Source organism: Pseudochaenichthys georgianus, chromosome 24 (assembly GCF_902827115.2).
Source record: "Pseudochaenichthys georgianus chromosome 24, fPseGeo1.2, whole genome shotgun sequence".
NCBI lineage: Eukaryota > Metazoa > Chordata > Actinopteri > Perciformes > Channichthyidae > Pseudochaenichthys > Pseudochaenichthys georgianus.
In genome coordinates this window covers 8,442,804-8,458,146 of record NC_047526.1, presented here as the reverse complement: position 1 = coordinate 8,458,146, position 15,343 = coordinate 8,442,804, and the positions used below count along the sequence as shown (strand labels likewise).

The 15,343-nt window shown below is 40.8% G+C and overlaps 1 protein-coding gene across 3 annotated transcripts; it reads left to right on the top strand.

The window, feature by feature from the left end:
* Positions 1–427: 427 nt before the first annotated feature.
* On the top strand, positions 428–13,868 carry znf395b (zinc finger protein 395b). 3 transcript variants are annotated; one of them, XM_034076260.1, is made up of 10 exons: positions 428–893; positions 4,359–4,537; positions 5,899–6,083; positions 6,158–6,273; positions 6,857–7,053; positions 7,169–7,269; positions 7,904–8,195; positions 10,973–11,068; positions 11,267–11,373; positions 12,080–13,868. In XM_034076260.1, exons 2-10 carry the CDS (start codon positions 4,406–4,408, stop codon positions 12,189–12,191), a joined length of 1,338 nt encoding a protein of 445 aa, XP_033932151.1. In that variant the 5' UTR covers positions 428–893; positions 4,359–4,405; the 3' UTR covers positions 12,192–13,868. The 3 variants fall into 3 exon arrangements, with proteins under 3 accessions (XP_033932151.1, XP_033932150.1, XP_033932152.1); XM_034076259.2 differs by having other exon boundaries at positions 435–893; positions 7,901–8,195; XM_034076261.2 differs by having other exon boundaries at positions 437–893; positions 5,899–6,056; positions 7,901–8,195.
* The last annotated feature ends 1,475 nt before the right edge of the window (positions 13,869–15,343 follow it).

Genomic DNA, 15,343 nt, shown 5'->3' with positions numbered 1-15,343 from the left:
GAAATTGTGTACAAAAAAATACCCCTAGACATTTCATTTGTAAATGCATTTTATTTTTTATATACATCAAATTATCCATGTCTTTATTGCTTTATTCATTAAAGACAGAATCCAAACCATGAACATTTCTAATACGTGTGTGATTGAGATGAGCGAACACGAGAGTATGTCTCTGTCTCAGACAAATAGCAGCACTATATGTTGCACATTCTAGCAATGTGCTTCAATAAATGTCACTATTATGATATTTCTATAGTATAACTGTATATAATAACAGTTTAATAACATTGGTATAGAAATGTAATATTCTATAGAGTATATTTGGTGACAATATAATATGAAAACTATTAATATGATGAATTTCCACTGATATAATAAAATATTAAATTATAATAATAATCATTGCTAGGAGCATCTGAATCCAATATAGGGAAATTGTGTACAAAAATACCTTTTCTGTAAATCTAATGCATTTTATTCTGAAACATCCAAGTATGCATGTCTTTATTGCTTTATTGATCAAAGACAGAATCGAAATCATCAACATGTTAATGCTCATGTGATTAAGATGAATAAGCAGGGGTTAGTGTGACAGACAGACAGACAGACAGACAGACAGACAGAGAGATGCTGCTGATGCTCGGGTAACCCCTCACCTAGATCATCCTTTGTGCACGGCGTGCTGGAGGTTGATTTCTCTGTGCTCTGCCCAGCTGCCAGCACCGGCATTGGCTCGCCTAACATACACACGTAGGCGCGTATCCGACCGACCAACCCCCTTCTCCCCGGCAGCAGCAGATTGGAGAGCCGGCGAACGGCGGGACAGCCAGGCAGCGACGACCAGCTGCTGCAGCTCCGACAGCACGGGAAGCACCGAGATCTGCACCGAACCAGTGAGTACCGGAACGTAGTTTGTTTTTGTATCAAATCGGGAGGTTTTGTGTTGCAGGGAGCTCGTAAAATGTTGTTTTCCTTCAGCAGTGGGAGGGAGGAGGGAGGTGGGGGTCTTTCTCCTGATCTCAAACTGCGTTACCGGGTGGAGATCAATGTTGTAGTTAAAGTATAATGAATCAATACTTCTAATCAAGGTTGTTATCATAGAGCGAGCCATATCCGCAGCTATAAACGATGTTAACGTTGTTTTTGTTTGGAAAAGTGCTCATTTAAATGTCGTGTACATTAAATGTGCATTGTTGTAGGCTACTTTTAAAGCATATAGGCTATTGTGAAAACACTAAATGATATTGTGTTAAAAATGCATTTAAGCGCGTGTCACGCCTCCATAAACATTGCATGTGCCTCCACATCAGCGATGACGTTATTGTTTTGTTCGTTTTAGCAACCCTGTTTGACCGCGCGACATGTTCTCTTTCTGTTATGCTACGGCTTATATTTAACTTTAGTGCGCTTTTATATCTCTTTGCGTTTAAAGGAATGAATAAGGTTATTTTCAGCGGTGTTTCCCTCCTCCAGCCCGGTCCCCCGGCGAAACCCGTGTCTGAACACGTTGTCAGATGGGAGGTGTGTACCTGAAAATCAGAGCTCAGCCAATGAGCGGAGGTGCCCCGCCCATATTCTGGCACTTGTTTACTACTAAAGCTGGACGCTGATTGGTGCAAAGTGGGGGGGAAATAGGGTTTTATGCTGCGTTCGTAGGCATAGAAAATAATGGGAGAGTCGAGCTTCTCGTTGAAAATATTGCCAGGCGAAGAGTTTTAACCTATGTTTTTAACCGAATAACTTTGCACTTTTTCATCAGACTTCTATATGAGAACCTGTTTTTATCATGTATTAAGGATTTGTTACCTGCACACCATCAATTTTTTAGAAAGTATTTATTTTGTGATACAAACATACTTTAACATAACATGAGGCTGAATTAACCGTGTTCAGGTTCAGGTTCAGGTTCAGGTTATTTATTTGTACCCGTAGGTAGATTCTGTTTGCAGAGAAAAAGACAAGGGTTCCATCCTGACACTAAAAACAAACAACAGACACATCTCAATAAAGGACTAGTAAAAGTATAAGTATACCCTGCTCAACCAAATCTCAAAATATTTAAAAAACATTTTAAGAAGGAAAACACTAGTACAAACATGGACATTAAAAATTCACAATTAAATAAATAAATAAAAATAGGCATCTGTGTGACGCTCCTATGATGTGTTAATTTGTGCAATAGCTGCTGGGATAAACCTGTTTTTACACCGCTTCGTTCTACTCCTTGGGACGAGTAACCTCCGGCACGAAGGAAGAAGCTTGAATTCTGAGTGCAGAGGGTGGGAGTCATCGTCTAATATGGAGCTGGATAACCGCTGTAACTGCCTGAGGAACAGGGTCTCCAGGTTTAGCTGTGGCTCACCAATCAGCCTGCTGGACCACTTTATGATCTGACTCAGAGAGTTTCTGCTCTTCAAAGTCAGGTTCCCAAACCATGACATTAGTGAAAAAGACAGAATTGACTCGATAAAAGCACGATAAAACATAATCATCATGGTTTTGTCAATGTTAAAATAGGACAATTTCCTAAGACAGTACAAACGCTGGTGCCCCCTTTTGCACACAGCTTCACAGTTTGGATCAGAGCTCAATTTTGAGTTAATAATTGTCCCTAGATATTTGTATGATTGCACAAATTCTACTTTCTGATTCTGGATTGTTAAGACTTCATGTATACACATGTACGTGTTTTGCTGTTCTACCTATATTGATGTTAATACAAATGATGTAAATAAAAATAAAAGTATGTCTAAGTTATAAAAACAAACAGATACTCATTGTCATCATCATAACCACAATACATATTTATATTTTCATTGTTTAGGGAAACTAGCCCACGTTTTCTTATGTCACTTGCAACATTTCAGAAAATAGTTTATTGGTCTAATCAAATCAAATTTCCTAGCCTTTTAATTTGTGTTCTGTTGTGAACTCAAATAAGCTCAAAAAGTAAATGTTTCTGGTCTTGTGAACACTTTACACTACATGCCAAAATGTACCCACACTAATGGCTATATATTTGTGAGCAATTTGGGATTCTGCACCTTAAAGGTGGGGTAGGTAAGTTTGAGAAACCGACTCGAGATACACTTTTTGTTATATTCCATGGAATGCTCTCAACATCCCGATAGCAATGAATATCTGAAGTGCTTTGACAACAAATCCATTAAAAATGTCATCTGTGGAAGCCGTGGCGCTGTAAAAAGCACGACCAATCATCTGAGCCGGCCCGGCTAAAGTAACTGGATGGCCTACCTGCCTGTCAGCCTTCCATCTGTGCACATACTTATCTCGTGCCCTCATTGGTCATGTGCGCGTCCGTGTGTGTTGGAGGAGGGGCTCTGTGAGGAAGTGGCAGATTTTTCTGGCTGTGTATTTTCAAATTCTAGCGCACTCGAGCCGGTTTCTCCAAAGTTACACACCCCACCTTTAACCAAAGACACATTGGCATGCAGAGGATCTCCAGACTGTATGTCATGTACCAAATATGTGGTTTGTTTATGGTCAGGATAAATGTTGACTAATCATGCAATGTCAGTCATGGAGATTGACAGCCTTACATTTCCATAATACTTGACACATAGTAAATGATTGATGATCAATGTTGTAAAATCACTACTTTGAGCCATTTGACCATTCATTAGCATTATTCCCACCTGCCCTGAATGCAGCAATCACTTTTTTTTTTTACCTCTATGGGAAACAGGCCATAATGATTTCACCCCAGATGCCAAATTAAATATCAGGAACGTGATATCAGTCACATACTTTATTAGAGTGAAGAAAGAGACTTCAGCAAGATATGGCCCAGCTTAGTCTGTGTTTACTACCAGTCCCTGCCAGGTGATTTAAATACTCATTTAAAGGGGCATTCCATTGATTTTAGCCAGGACGTTCAGTTTACTCTTCAACAGGAGTACTTGTTAATGTCATCAGGGTTATCTTTGGTTAATGTTTGAATACAAAAATATACTATTAAGTTGCATTGTGGGATTTGTAGGATCTACTGTCTCTAACGCTGACTCGACTAAATGAAACTGACTGTTAACTTTGATTAGAATTACAGATTGATGTAGGTTTGAAATTGTTGAAAACATTTGGAAAGTGTAATACTTTTTAAAAATATAATTATGAAAATGCTGCATATTATATCTTCAAGAGTCAGAATATCTCGACATCTGCTGCTTTTTTTCTTTATTTAGCTCTTGCAAATACCCTAACTTTAGGAGTGTAATTTCTGAACTGCCCTTTTTAATAACCACCTTTTTGAATATTCCATTGCTGTAGAAGGATTTGAAAATGCATTCAGATGTTTATATTGTTCTAACTTCATGTTGTTCCACGTGTCTGCTCTGCAGGGAGGTGTGTCAGTGTGCCGAGTCCCCTCATTGTGTGCAACAGCACCATGGCAGCTACGGGACCTGAGGACAGAGCTGAAGAAGGGCCGGGGGGGGCTGCAGTCTGCCCCCCCGGCCTGCAGGCCTGCACCTCTACAACCACGCACAGCAGCAACGAGCCAGACATGCAGAACACTCTGGTGAGAAACGCAGAGGAACCAGACCCCTGTTTATGACTCCTGAGATTTCCCATGCTTTGTTTTACACCATTTAACCCTGTATTTATCAGAGAGAATGGATACTACTTCAACTGTCGTTATTAACCAACACTTTCCTCCTCAGGCTCTGCTTGGGTTTTGAGTTTCCATGGCTGCCAACTTCTGCCTTTTTAGAATATTTAAAAATATATATATCGGCATAATGCAACCTGCTGCTGCAAATAAGAGGGCAATGCTGCCAGAAATGTACACATTTTTAAGTATAATATGCACATTTTTATTTTAACTGCTTTTGTTGACATTAATATTTTTGATTTTATTGTATGTTTAAAGGTGGGGTATGTAATTTATTTCAGAAACACTTTTTGTTATAATCCATGGAATGCTCTCAACATCCCGATAGCAATGAATATATTAAATGCTTTGACAAAAACTACAAAATGTCATCTGTGGAAGCCGTGGCGCTGTAAAAAGCACGACCAATCATCTGAGCCGGCCCGGCTAAAGTAACTGGATGGCCTACCTGCCTGTCAGCCTCCCATCTGTGCACACACTTATCTCGTGCCCTCATTGGTCATGTGCGTGTGTGTTGGAGGAGGGGCTCTGTGAGGAAGTGGCAGATTTTTTCCGGTTGTGTATTTTCAAATTCTAGCGCACTCGAGCTGGTTTCTCCAAAAGTACCTACCCCACCTTTAAGTGAAAAAAAATTATTGCACATTCTTACTTAATTTTATTCATTTTTTGCTAATTTATCAATTATAATTCACAGCCTTAGGATAAAGAATTGCTATGTTTTTAAGGAATAAAATGCTATTTAAATCATATATAACTGAAATGAACAAACCCTGCAGTAAAATCCAAATCATAGATATAAGTATTGAACTGAAACATGTGGTGCTACTGAAGTGGAGATTTGTAGTTGAAAGTATGGGACGAATACACATTTTGTGAAAACACCTTTAAAGATTGTTCTACTTTTGTTAAATTCCATACATGTTGTACGACACTACAGGGGAATAAGGCTACAAAGTTGAATCCCCCCCGGGTATTTCTCACATGAGGACAATCATTGCTGAAAATGTTATGTTTAAATATGCAAATTATTTATTACCTCATTCTAAATATGGTAAATTCTAGGAGAATCCAAAGCAAATAAAAAAGTTGGTAAATAAACCCCTAAAAGTGTTTTTCACTAGACTAAAAGAAGAAATAGTATATCCCAAAATGTTGAAGTGCATGAAAAAATCCAGTTCTTGATTTACTAACTGGGAGTGTTCTGTCAGTACAAATACCTGTTGCAGATTTGAACCGGGATCTAATTATGTCATCACTTCCTTCCACAGGTGTGTACACCGAGGTGCCAGGCTGAAAAAGGTTTGATGGAGAGCGGCCATCAGAAGAACAGGACATCAGTCCAGCTGCAGAGGGAGGCTGAGCGAGGCTGGAGCAACATGGCTGCCCCCTCTCACTCTGTGGGACCCACAATGCACCTGAGCAACAGGTCAGCTGCTAGAGAGGCACCCTACTGGTGAGGGACAGGGAACAGTATGCAAGTGTTTGAGGGTGGTCTTCATAAAGTCTAATGATATTTCTTTTATTTAGTTTCCGCAGTCCGGAGTCAGTGGAGATGGACGAGATCATGGCGGCCATGGTTCTGACCAGCCTGTCCTGCAGCCCCGTGGTGCAGAGCCTTCCCCAGAATAGTGATCCTAGACCAGGTCTGTCTGTCCCCCCTCTACACACGGCCTCACTCCTGTACTGTATGTCCACTTTATAATATCCTTCGAAAAAGCTTTTAGGTTGTAATTGATGGCTTTATGAATTTTGGAAAAATAAAACATCATTTATTTTGAGTTCCTAAACATTAAAAAGAGCACGTACTGTATAGGGCTGTACTGGTAAAAAAATAGCTGAGGCCAGCATCGTTTCAGATTTCTTTTACTTTTTTTTGCAACAACTCCTAACGGTTCTTGTTGATTAACTTTTCAGAAAGGCGCTGGGGACACCAGCCATCCCCAGCCACTTCTTTTTGAACAGTTCAGAGACTTTCAACCAGAAGCCAGCGCCTTTTAGCCAGAAGTAAACCCTACATAGCTTCAAGTAGCAATAAACAGGGTACAGAGAAACTGATACAATGGTGTTAGAAAATAGAGACATATCAAAACTTTGGCACACTTATTGAACCCCTGCTGTTGTCTGTAGAATGGGCAGAGAAGAGAGTCCCTAATGCACAGTGTCTATTTTAGTCATAAAGGAACAGAGAGCATTGCATTTTTTGAAACTTTACTTCCTGTTTTCCAGTCGCCTCGACCTCAGCTGACATGGAGTGTGGTGGTGGAGAGCTCTCCGACAGTGGCAGCAGTGGCTACTGGAGCTGGGACCACGGCAACGTAAGCCCTGCCCCCTCGCCGTCCGTCACTGAGATTGACAGCAGCCCCGATGAAGGCCTACAGATGGAGCTGGAGCAGGGGGAAGAGCTTAATGCCAAAAAGCCAAAGGTACAAAGCGGTATATATTTATGTTAAGACTGTTTTCTCTTTGTGTCTTTTTTCACATTTCCCCTTATTTCCTTTCATGTGCTTTACCTGTGCCATGTTTACTTCTCTCCCTCAGAGCTCTTTCAGAAGTGTGTACAGGTGTCTGTGGCCCAGCTGTGGCAAGGTGCTCACGTCTTCAGTCGGAATAAAAAGACACATCCGTGTGCTGCATCTCGGGTGAGTTACAATTACAATCATATCAGTTTCAGGCTTATATGTGATGGTTATTCTTTGAAATATATCAATATTGGCGCTGATACAAAAGCTTTAAATTACACTTTTTAGATAATTTAGGGACTGAAGGAAAATTATTGTAAGGTATAAAAAATGTATGAGCCCAGGATTATTTATACTTTTTCCCATTAACTTAAAGAGGCAAAGTATACAAATGTATATGGTGTACCTTTATGTTAATACATCAGTGGCGAACCGTGTCTATCACAACTGGACCTTCTGTAGACACACACACCTCATTTGGAATTATTAGCAATATTTCCGCAGGTTTTATTTGTTAAAACATGAAGAAATCATGCAGGTGATTTTATAATTATGGAGATAGGATAAAGAGGGCATTTTATCCCTGTTATACATTCTAATATTTGAGCCTTGGAGCGACTCCTCCATTGTAGTCTGAGCTGCATTGAAAAAACAAGAGGGAAAAACATTAGTTGCGGGAAGTGATGAAACATTTGTGAGATTTTATATCTGGGCCACAGTGTGTGCTGCATTCATTAATGTTCCGAACAAACAACTCACTCACTTTACCCTGTCCGTCCCATCTGCCAAAAACACACACACAAACACACAGCAGTGCGTCAGATCAGTCCCAGAGAGAAGAAGACTTCTACTACACCAAGTTCTCCTGTGAAAGTGTGGACTCCCCCCCGACTCCGGCCCCGTCCCAGCAGGATCTGGGCCAGGCCTCGTCCTCTCATCTCAGCTGGGTCCCCTGCGATACTCCTCCGGCCTCTGGGGTCCAGATCCCTCCAGCTCACAGACCCCGGTCCAACTCCAGCTCCGGGCCGGGCCCCAGCAGGCCCAGTCCGCTCAGCCAGTCAGCCCCCAGCAGCTTCTGGCAGATCCACTCGGAGCATCTGTATCAGGTGGGTGCAGCTCTAAGGCTCCGTTTACACAGAGACGAAACGGAGAACGAACCGAATTTGATATCAAAAAAGTCTTCCGTCCACACGGTATCGGCTCAAGAAACGTGTCCGTCCATATGAGACCGCTCGGCCCGCTGGAGACGCTGTAGTACATATGCCGGGCCTGTAAGTGGCGCTGTACTTCCGTCACAAAATACACCAAAAGCAGCGAAGAAGACTCCGGAGCATGGTTGCCATGGTTGCCTGGTTGCCCTTCTGTTTATTCTCCACGGTGGATTTAGCAATGTAGTTCATGTAGTTCTCCATGTCCACTTGTTGCTGATGGTTGTGGTAGAGGAGCTGTAGATTTTGCACTATCTGTAGCATGGTCAGTAGCTACTGACCATGCTACAGCAGTGAGCAGCAGAGGTGGGGAGAGGCGGGGCTATGGCTTCATCGTTATCAGGAAATTATCGTAAAGGACGTACACACAGAGCCGTTAGGCCCCCCAGAGCGCTTCGTCCGCAGATCTACCCACCTTGGGACCCGTTACCGTTTGAGGGCTCCGTTTCCGCGGTTCCGTTACGGCCTCGTGTGGACGAACCGTCCATACGATAGAGAACTGTAGCGGATACAACCCGTTTTGTCTCTGTGTAAACGTGGCCTAAGTCAATTGCTAGCAAGTATCTTTTGTTGAGACGATTTGTATGCAGGGTTCTCCAAAATACTTTCTTTAAGATGCTATTTTAACACAAATTAAGACTTTAATAAATATTGGGCTTCCCTCAAATTGAATATCACAGTAATATTGCAATTTCGGTAACATATTTTGATGAATTGTGCAGCCCTAATTCCCAGCTTCATACTTGTAATTTGAGTTGCTACTAGAACATGTTAACATGATTTTACTTTCCAAAAACACATTTTTTGTGTATTCCGCCTGTCTGAATATAAAGTATATATTCACCAGCTTTCTAAAATTCACTCTGTTTGAGCGCCTGTCTCTTTAAGACCCCCTCCCAAAAAAGGCAAGTCTGCTCTGATTGGCTTGCAAGTCAAATTGAACGGCAGTTCTCCATAGCGGGAGGTACAGTCTAATGAGCCTATCGTTAACATCAATGTTTGTTTTTTGATTTTTTTAACAGTTTAGAAAACCTAAACCGATTCTGACATTTACAATTGGGAACTGTTTACCTTTCTAGCTGCAAGGTAACCAATTAGCATAGCTTAGCTTAACATCTGCAAATGAGGAAGACACAGGAGCGCTCCTTGCGAACAGGCAAGGCAGGCAACTGCTTGGGGCCCCGGATCAGAAGGGGGCCCCCAAAGAAGGTAGATTAAGAAGGTCCACAGCAATGACAACATGAAACACCCTTTAATTTACTGCAACGACATGTCGGGAAACCCCCTCAAGGCGGCCCCATGCATAGCGCGCTGTAAAATGCTGCTTCTCATCTTAGGTTTTGTTGCCTTGCTCCGCTCCGGGGGGCTGCTGTCGGCTGTGGGTGGTGATGAAAAGCTGGTTCGAGGGGCCCCCATGAATGTTTTCCTAGGGCCCCCACCAACACTAGGATCGCCACTGGGAAGACATCTAGCTTGGTTAATATTGTTAGTCCCTATTTGACACTCAATCCATATAATACGAGAGTTTTTGCGGTTGAATTACATACAAAAAAAATAACAAAATACAATTGTGAGAATTGCCATTTAAGATCCCTAATTTCAATAAATAATTGTTAAATTCAGAGTTTATTAGTTATTCTGTGAAGTATGCGTTGTTTTTAGGCTGGAATTATTTGAGAACAACAGGAAAAAGGATAGAAAAAGACAAAGGAGACAGCACTAGTTGTTAAATTATTAAATGTCAGGCATACATGTTGTGTGTGTGTATACAGGATTTTATGATGCAAAGTGGTAGTTTCCTATCCCGTGCAGATACCCCTCTCACCAACCAATGAGTAACAACTTTGTTTATTCATCACAAAGCAGCACATTTCACTGGTGACCTGCATTTACCCCGCACCACTGGCCCTGTAAATGGACGCTTTGTGACAGTGAGAGAGTAATCTGTCGGCAGGTCGGCTCCCCCAAGGAGACCAGACTCTCACCGGCCTGTAAAAGGCAGGCATGAAGTCTCCCTGTGTGGTTTTACGGTGGATACAGCTCGATGTTCACATCACCAGGCTCCCTTTGGACTAGAAAAACCTACAATCTCTCAGAAAAATGTCCCATGCAAACTTAACACATTTTTCATACAATAGAGAAGTGTTAATTTTTGTACCACATTTGTCTTTAATTTCCTTGTGGATGTAGAAATCCAGTGGGTGGTCCCTAATTGAGAGTGTGGGGTGAATCGTGGTGCAATGCTGCCAGTGGAGGCGTTGTATGTCATGTCTGCTGGGGGCTTGTGGTTTGAAATGCCTGACCACAGCGCTGAACTCATCGGCACGTTTTTTCATTTTTCTAAATTAGGCACACTGAATGTTACTTCATAACAAAGTGGAGATTCCCATTCATAAGGTTTGGTATTATGGATATTACTGAAATGTTATTGCTCTACGACAGATATAAAGTAACCTTTATTTTGACTTTCTGTGATGTCAACCGTGACAACCTAGAAGAAGAAAAAACCGAGATCCATACTCTTCTTTTGGCCCTTTTCGTGTTTTCCTAAAAACCTCCATATATGCGCTAATTTAGCTGAAAAAGGGGAACACTTACTTTTTATATGACAAAATAAATAAGATCAAACCGATAAGATGAATCATGTGTTGTCTTCCCTCTTTTGTTTCATCCAGGCCTGCAGCCCCGTCCAGGTATCTGTGGCCTCAAGGACCCCGGAGTGCGAGGGCTGGAACCCCTCTGCCTCCGTCTCTGGCCATAGTAACACTCCGGTGGGTCTTCTGTCCTATTTTGACTTATATGATGTTTCTCTATCATTTAGTCTCTTTCACATTGTAACATAAGAACCTATAAAGAAGACAACGAAACATGTCTTGACAGATATCTATACAATAATCGGAAGACATTTCCTGTCCCTTGTTTGATACTCCTTGTGCATTTGTACTAACTGTGAGGTAATGTTTCTTCAGGTGGTGAAGCCTCGCTGTCGCTCCGTCAGTGTGGGGGAGCAGTGGCTCCAGCAGAACAGGCTGCAGCCTATGACTGCTTCCCCCTCCCGCACTCACTGCTCCTTCAGGTGGGTGCTGAGAGGATTTTCAAGCAATATAATATCACACACTAGTTGAAAATGTCCATAACAATTTCCTAAATACCAATGTGACATCATCAAATGTATTTGCTCAAAATCAAAAGTTATTCAATGAATTATCCACACAAGACAACAAAGTAGCAATTCCCACACTAAATGTCTAACCTAGGACTCCAACTATAAAACAGTTATCATAGTATCTGCAGTTTATTATTTTGAGGATTCATAGATTTTGATAATCGAATGAGATTAGTGGTGGGGCGAGCTAATGATGACCTTTACAATTGAACAGTTATAGACAGACAGATTTCTATTTGGCATATCACTGCAGAACACTATCAGAGAGGTGCCATGCAGTTTGAACATTGAGTGTAAATGAATCTTTATTGATCTGGGGCCACACATCTATCTGCTGTTTTCTCTTTTGATTCCAGTGTCTGTCCAATATCTTTCACCTGCAGGTGGCCATTTCATCTCCCACTTCGCTGCCGTCTGCAAACTCACATTTTTACTGCTTGGCCAGGAGAGATAAAATTGATTAAATCTTCTCTTCGTTTGTTATCACTCTATCTTCCCTCAGTCTCATCTACCTTTATAGAGTTTGATCACATTAAGCGTGGGTGTAAGCACCCCTTCATTTCCTGCTTCCTCACATCCCTTCTCCTCCTCATGATTTTTGTCTTTGCATCTGCAGGAAGGGTCGTGGTGAGGCCAAAAAGTGCCGTAAGGTGTATGGAGTGGAGCGCAAGGATCAGTGGTGCACCGCCTGTCGCTGGAAAAAAGCCTGCCAGCGCTTCCCCGACTAAAGACTGTTGTGTGATGAAGAGCGAGAGCATGAGACGAAGACGTGAATGAATGGATGAATGATAAAAAGAGACTTTTATCAAAAAGAGGATATAATCCAGGGCCTGAGAGCCCATAAGAAAAAACACATCTGTTTTTATTTTCAGGCTACATCCACACAAATACATTTTCCGTGTTAAAACACATAATATTGATACATTAACGCCTAGTGTCCACATAACAAAATTGGTGATTTTGAACCAATAAAGCAGAGACTTTTGAAACATTGCTGACCCCATTTAAGTCTGAAAGTTCTGGGATTTCAGTCCGGACAGGCAGGAACAGAATCTTTTGAAATGATGAAGCCTACGTTAGCTTACTGTTCTTTTACAGGCACACATAGAGTCTTTTAAAAGGCTACAGCTAGCCTATGCTAGCTTACTTTTCTTGTACAGGTGGAAACAGTCTTTTCAAAGCTAACTCTAACTTGTTTTAAAGGCAAAAAAACATTTATTTTGAAAATGTTAAAGCCTACGTTAGCTTACTGTTCTTGAAAAGGCAGAAACAGAGTCTTTTAAAAATGCTAAAGCCTATGTTAGCTTACGGTTGCTTGACGGGAGGAGAAATAGTTTTTTGAAAGTGCTAAAGCCTACACTAGCTTACTGTTCTTGTACAAGTTCTTATGTCAGCGTACTGTTGTTTAACAGGCAACTGATTTTTTTTTTAAATGATGACGCCTACGTTAGCTTACTTTTTGCATGTCTTTGTAGATCATGTCCTTTCCCACTTCAACAGGTCCCAATCTATGGATTATTTTCACGGCCGCATTAATATTTTGCGTTTCTGTCAGTAACAGTTCAACCTCGTCTCTGGTGATACTTTCCGCCATTGCTGTTGTTCCTCCGTAGTACTTTCTGGAAGTAAACAACTAACCTCACAGTGGACTATCAGCTTTCTGTTTACACCGGCACACGCAGACCCAGTGTAAATGAATGGTCATGTGATGTGTGTTATCAGGCGTGTTCATATTGGCGGAGGTTCTTTCTGAAACGGTGCTAAAACGCTTGTGTTTACGGAGATCGTATCCGTGTGGATGTAGCCTCAACCTTTTAATTTTCTTTCCGAAGAAATGCAAATGAACTTTTCTGTATCTTTGTAACTTGATCCTGAAAACTGAAGTCTGCGATGGTGCTAACCGTTGACTGACTTTAACCATGTGACGTGCTAAGCCTACAATACTCTTCTACTTTATCCAAAGGTTATATAGCTGCCCCTGTAGCTCCACTGTATTAGATTGCTACTTGGCTGTTTTTCTTTATTCCAACCTTCTCTTCCAGTGGTTATGATGTACATTATATTGTGTGCTTTGAGTTACGTACGAGTATTTTATACCTTTTTTTTTAATTGTCTCGTTCCGCCTGTGTATTGGGCAGATTATTTTTTGGGAACTTTCATGTTTTTTGGCACTTTGTTGGAATATAAACTCACATGAATAAGCTAAAATTGGTTCGACTCAACCAAGTTCATATTTCCTTCCTGCCCAAGTGTTGGCATACGACCAGTGTTAAAGGTTTTATCCCTGAAGCTATCGAGTCATGACAGTGGGACGACTAGCGTTAGGGAAACAAGTTTGTAATAGCAATAAATAAGAGAAAAAATATATTGTCAAACACAAATTAAAAAGCACTGATAACTTGAAATGTATTTTCTTTTTCTGCATGACAGTCCACAAAAGAAATAGCAAACTATTTTATTTTAGTTTTCTCTATACACATTTTGTATGAAGACTTAGAACAATGGTATAATGTTAGAAATGTCGTCTGAAATGTACACTGTATTCACAAATTCAATTTTTTGAGTGTTGGATAGACAGAGAAATGCACACATGCATGTGCACAGTCACACACTTTGCGATCACCCACACACCCATAGGCATTACACCTCATAGTCAAACATTAATAAACACTATTAAGATGCAAAATAATGACTGTGAGCTACAAGTGGGGTAAAGATCTTGAAGGAAAAACCGCTTTTTCACCCAGGCAACATATTATTCCGTAAAATAATGGTCCCATCTGACATGCAAAGTTAATTTCATCTCTCTGCTCTTGAATGGTTTATTAAGACGGTGGTTTTCAGAGCTGGTTTCACCTCCTTTACCATCCTAACGTGCGACACACACCCAGTGCTTCATGCACTTAGGTATAATTGGACTACAGTGTCATTAACAGCTGTGCAAATAGCCTTGGGTGGAGTAATGTTTGAAAACTGACTGGGAATTAGTTTCTCCTTGATCCTGAGTTACGCCTTAACAAGACTTTAACTGCCTAATTTCTATAATTGCAGGGTGAATTAGGAACCATACGAAAATTATAATATAACTCATATTTGTAATTTGGCTGCAGGGAGAACATGCTACTACAGGCTTCTTACGTCTAACAGCTGTATATTAAGACAGTATTGCTTTTTTAAATGGAGTGGCAGTAATATTCAACCAATCAAACTTTTTTTAATTTGAATATTTATGGTCATAGTAAAACTGTATTATTCTATTCAGATACAGGTTATGGGTGACATTTAGTTATGTATAATAGTTAAATGAATGATGCACATTCCATTTTAGTTTGAGGAAGGGTGTTCAAATGTGTAAGTTTTAAGTCAATGGGGGCTCCAAAGAATCTTTTAAAAATGCAAAAATATTTGTGTCTGATCCATTATCTGTCATACAGAAACTATTAATACTCAGAGAATGAAGGATTAAAAAACTGGAATTTGACATATAATGCTTGACATATTATGGTAATATGCTAATTTACTGTAACCGCAGACAAATCCAAAATGGCATACAATTTAGCTGAGAACATGGCAAAACTGATCCCCAGTCAGAATCCAAAGGCATCATGTTTGTTCCTCAAACACTAGAGGACAGTGTTGTTCCATTTAGAGAACCTCATGGAGCCTGACAACCTGCTGCTCATTCCTGTAAGAGAAAATCATCGCTTGCAAGTTTAATAACCCCGGATAAATGGCCAAAATCAGAATACATTAGAAAGGACAAAGACGTGTTTTTGCCAATACTCAGCAATGAGAACAAGGCTTTTTTTCTTTCAGGGGAGATGCTGAGCTTTGGTGCTTTCAGAAAACCAATTTCACCTCTATTGTGTTTAATTAATTA

Excerpts from the sequence above, each read along its gene's own strand:
- znf395b (XM_034076259.2), top strand. The coding sequence starts at position 4,406 with ATGGCAGCTACGGGACCTGAGGACAGAGCTGAAGAAGGGCCGGGGGGG. Across the intron at positions 6,084-6,157 it reads GCTAGAGAGGCACCCTACTG|TTTCCGCAGTCCGGAGTCAG; the intron begins GTGAGGGACAGG and ends TCTTTTATTTAG. Across the intron at positions 11,069-11,266 it reads CTGGCCATAGTAACACTCCG|GTGGTGAAGCCTCGCTGTCG; the intron begins GTGGGTCTTCTG and ends ATGTTTCTTCAG.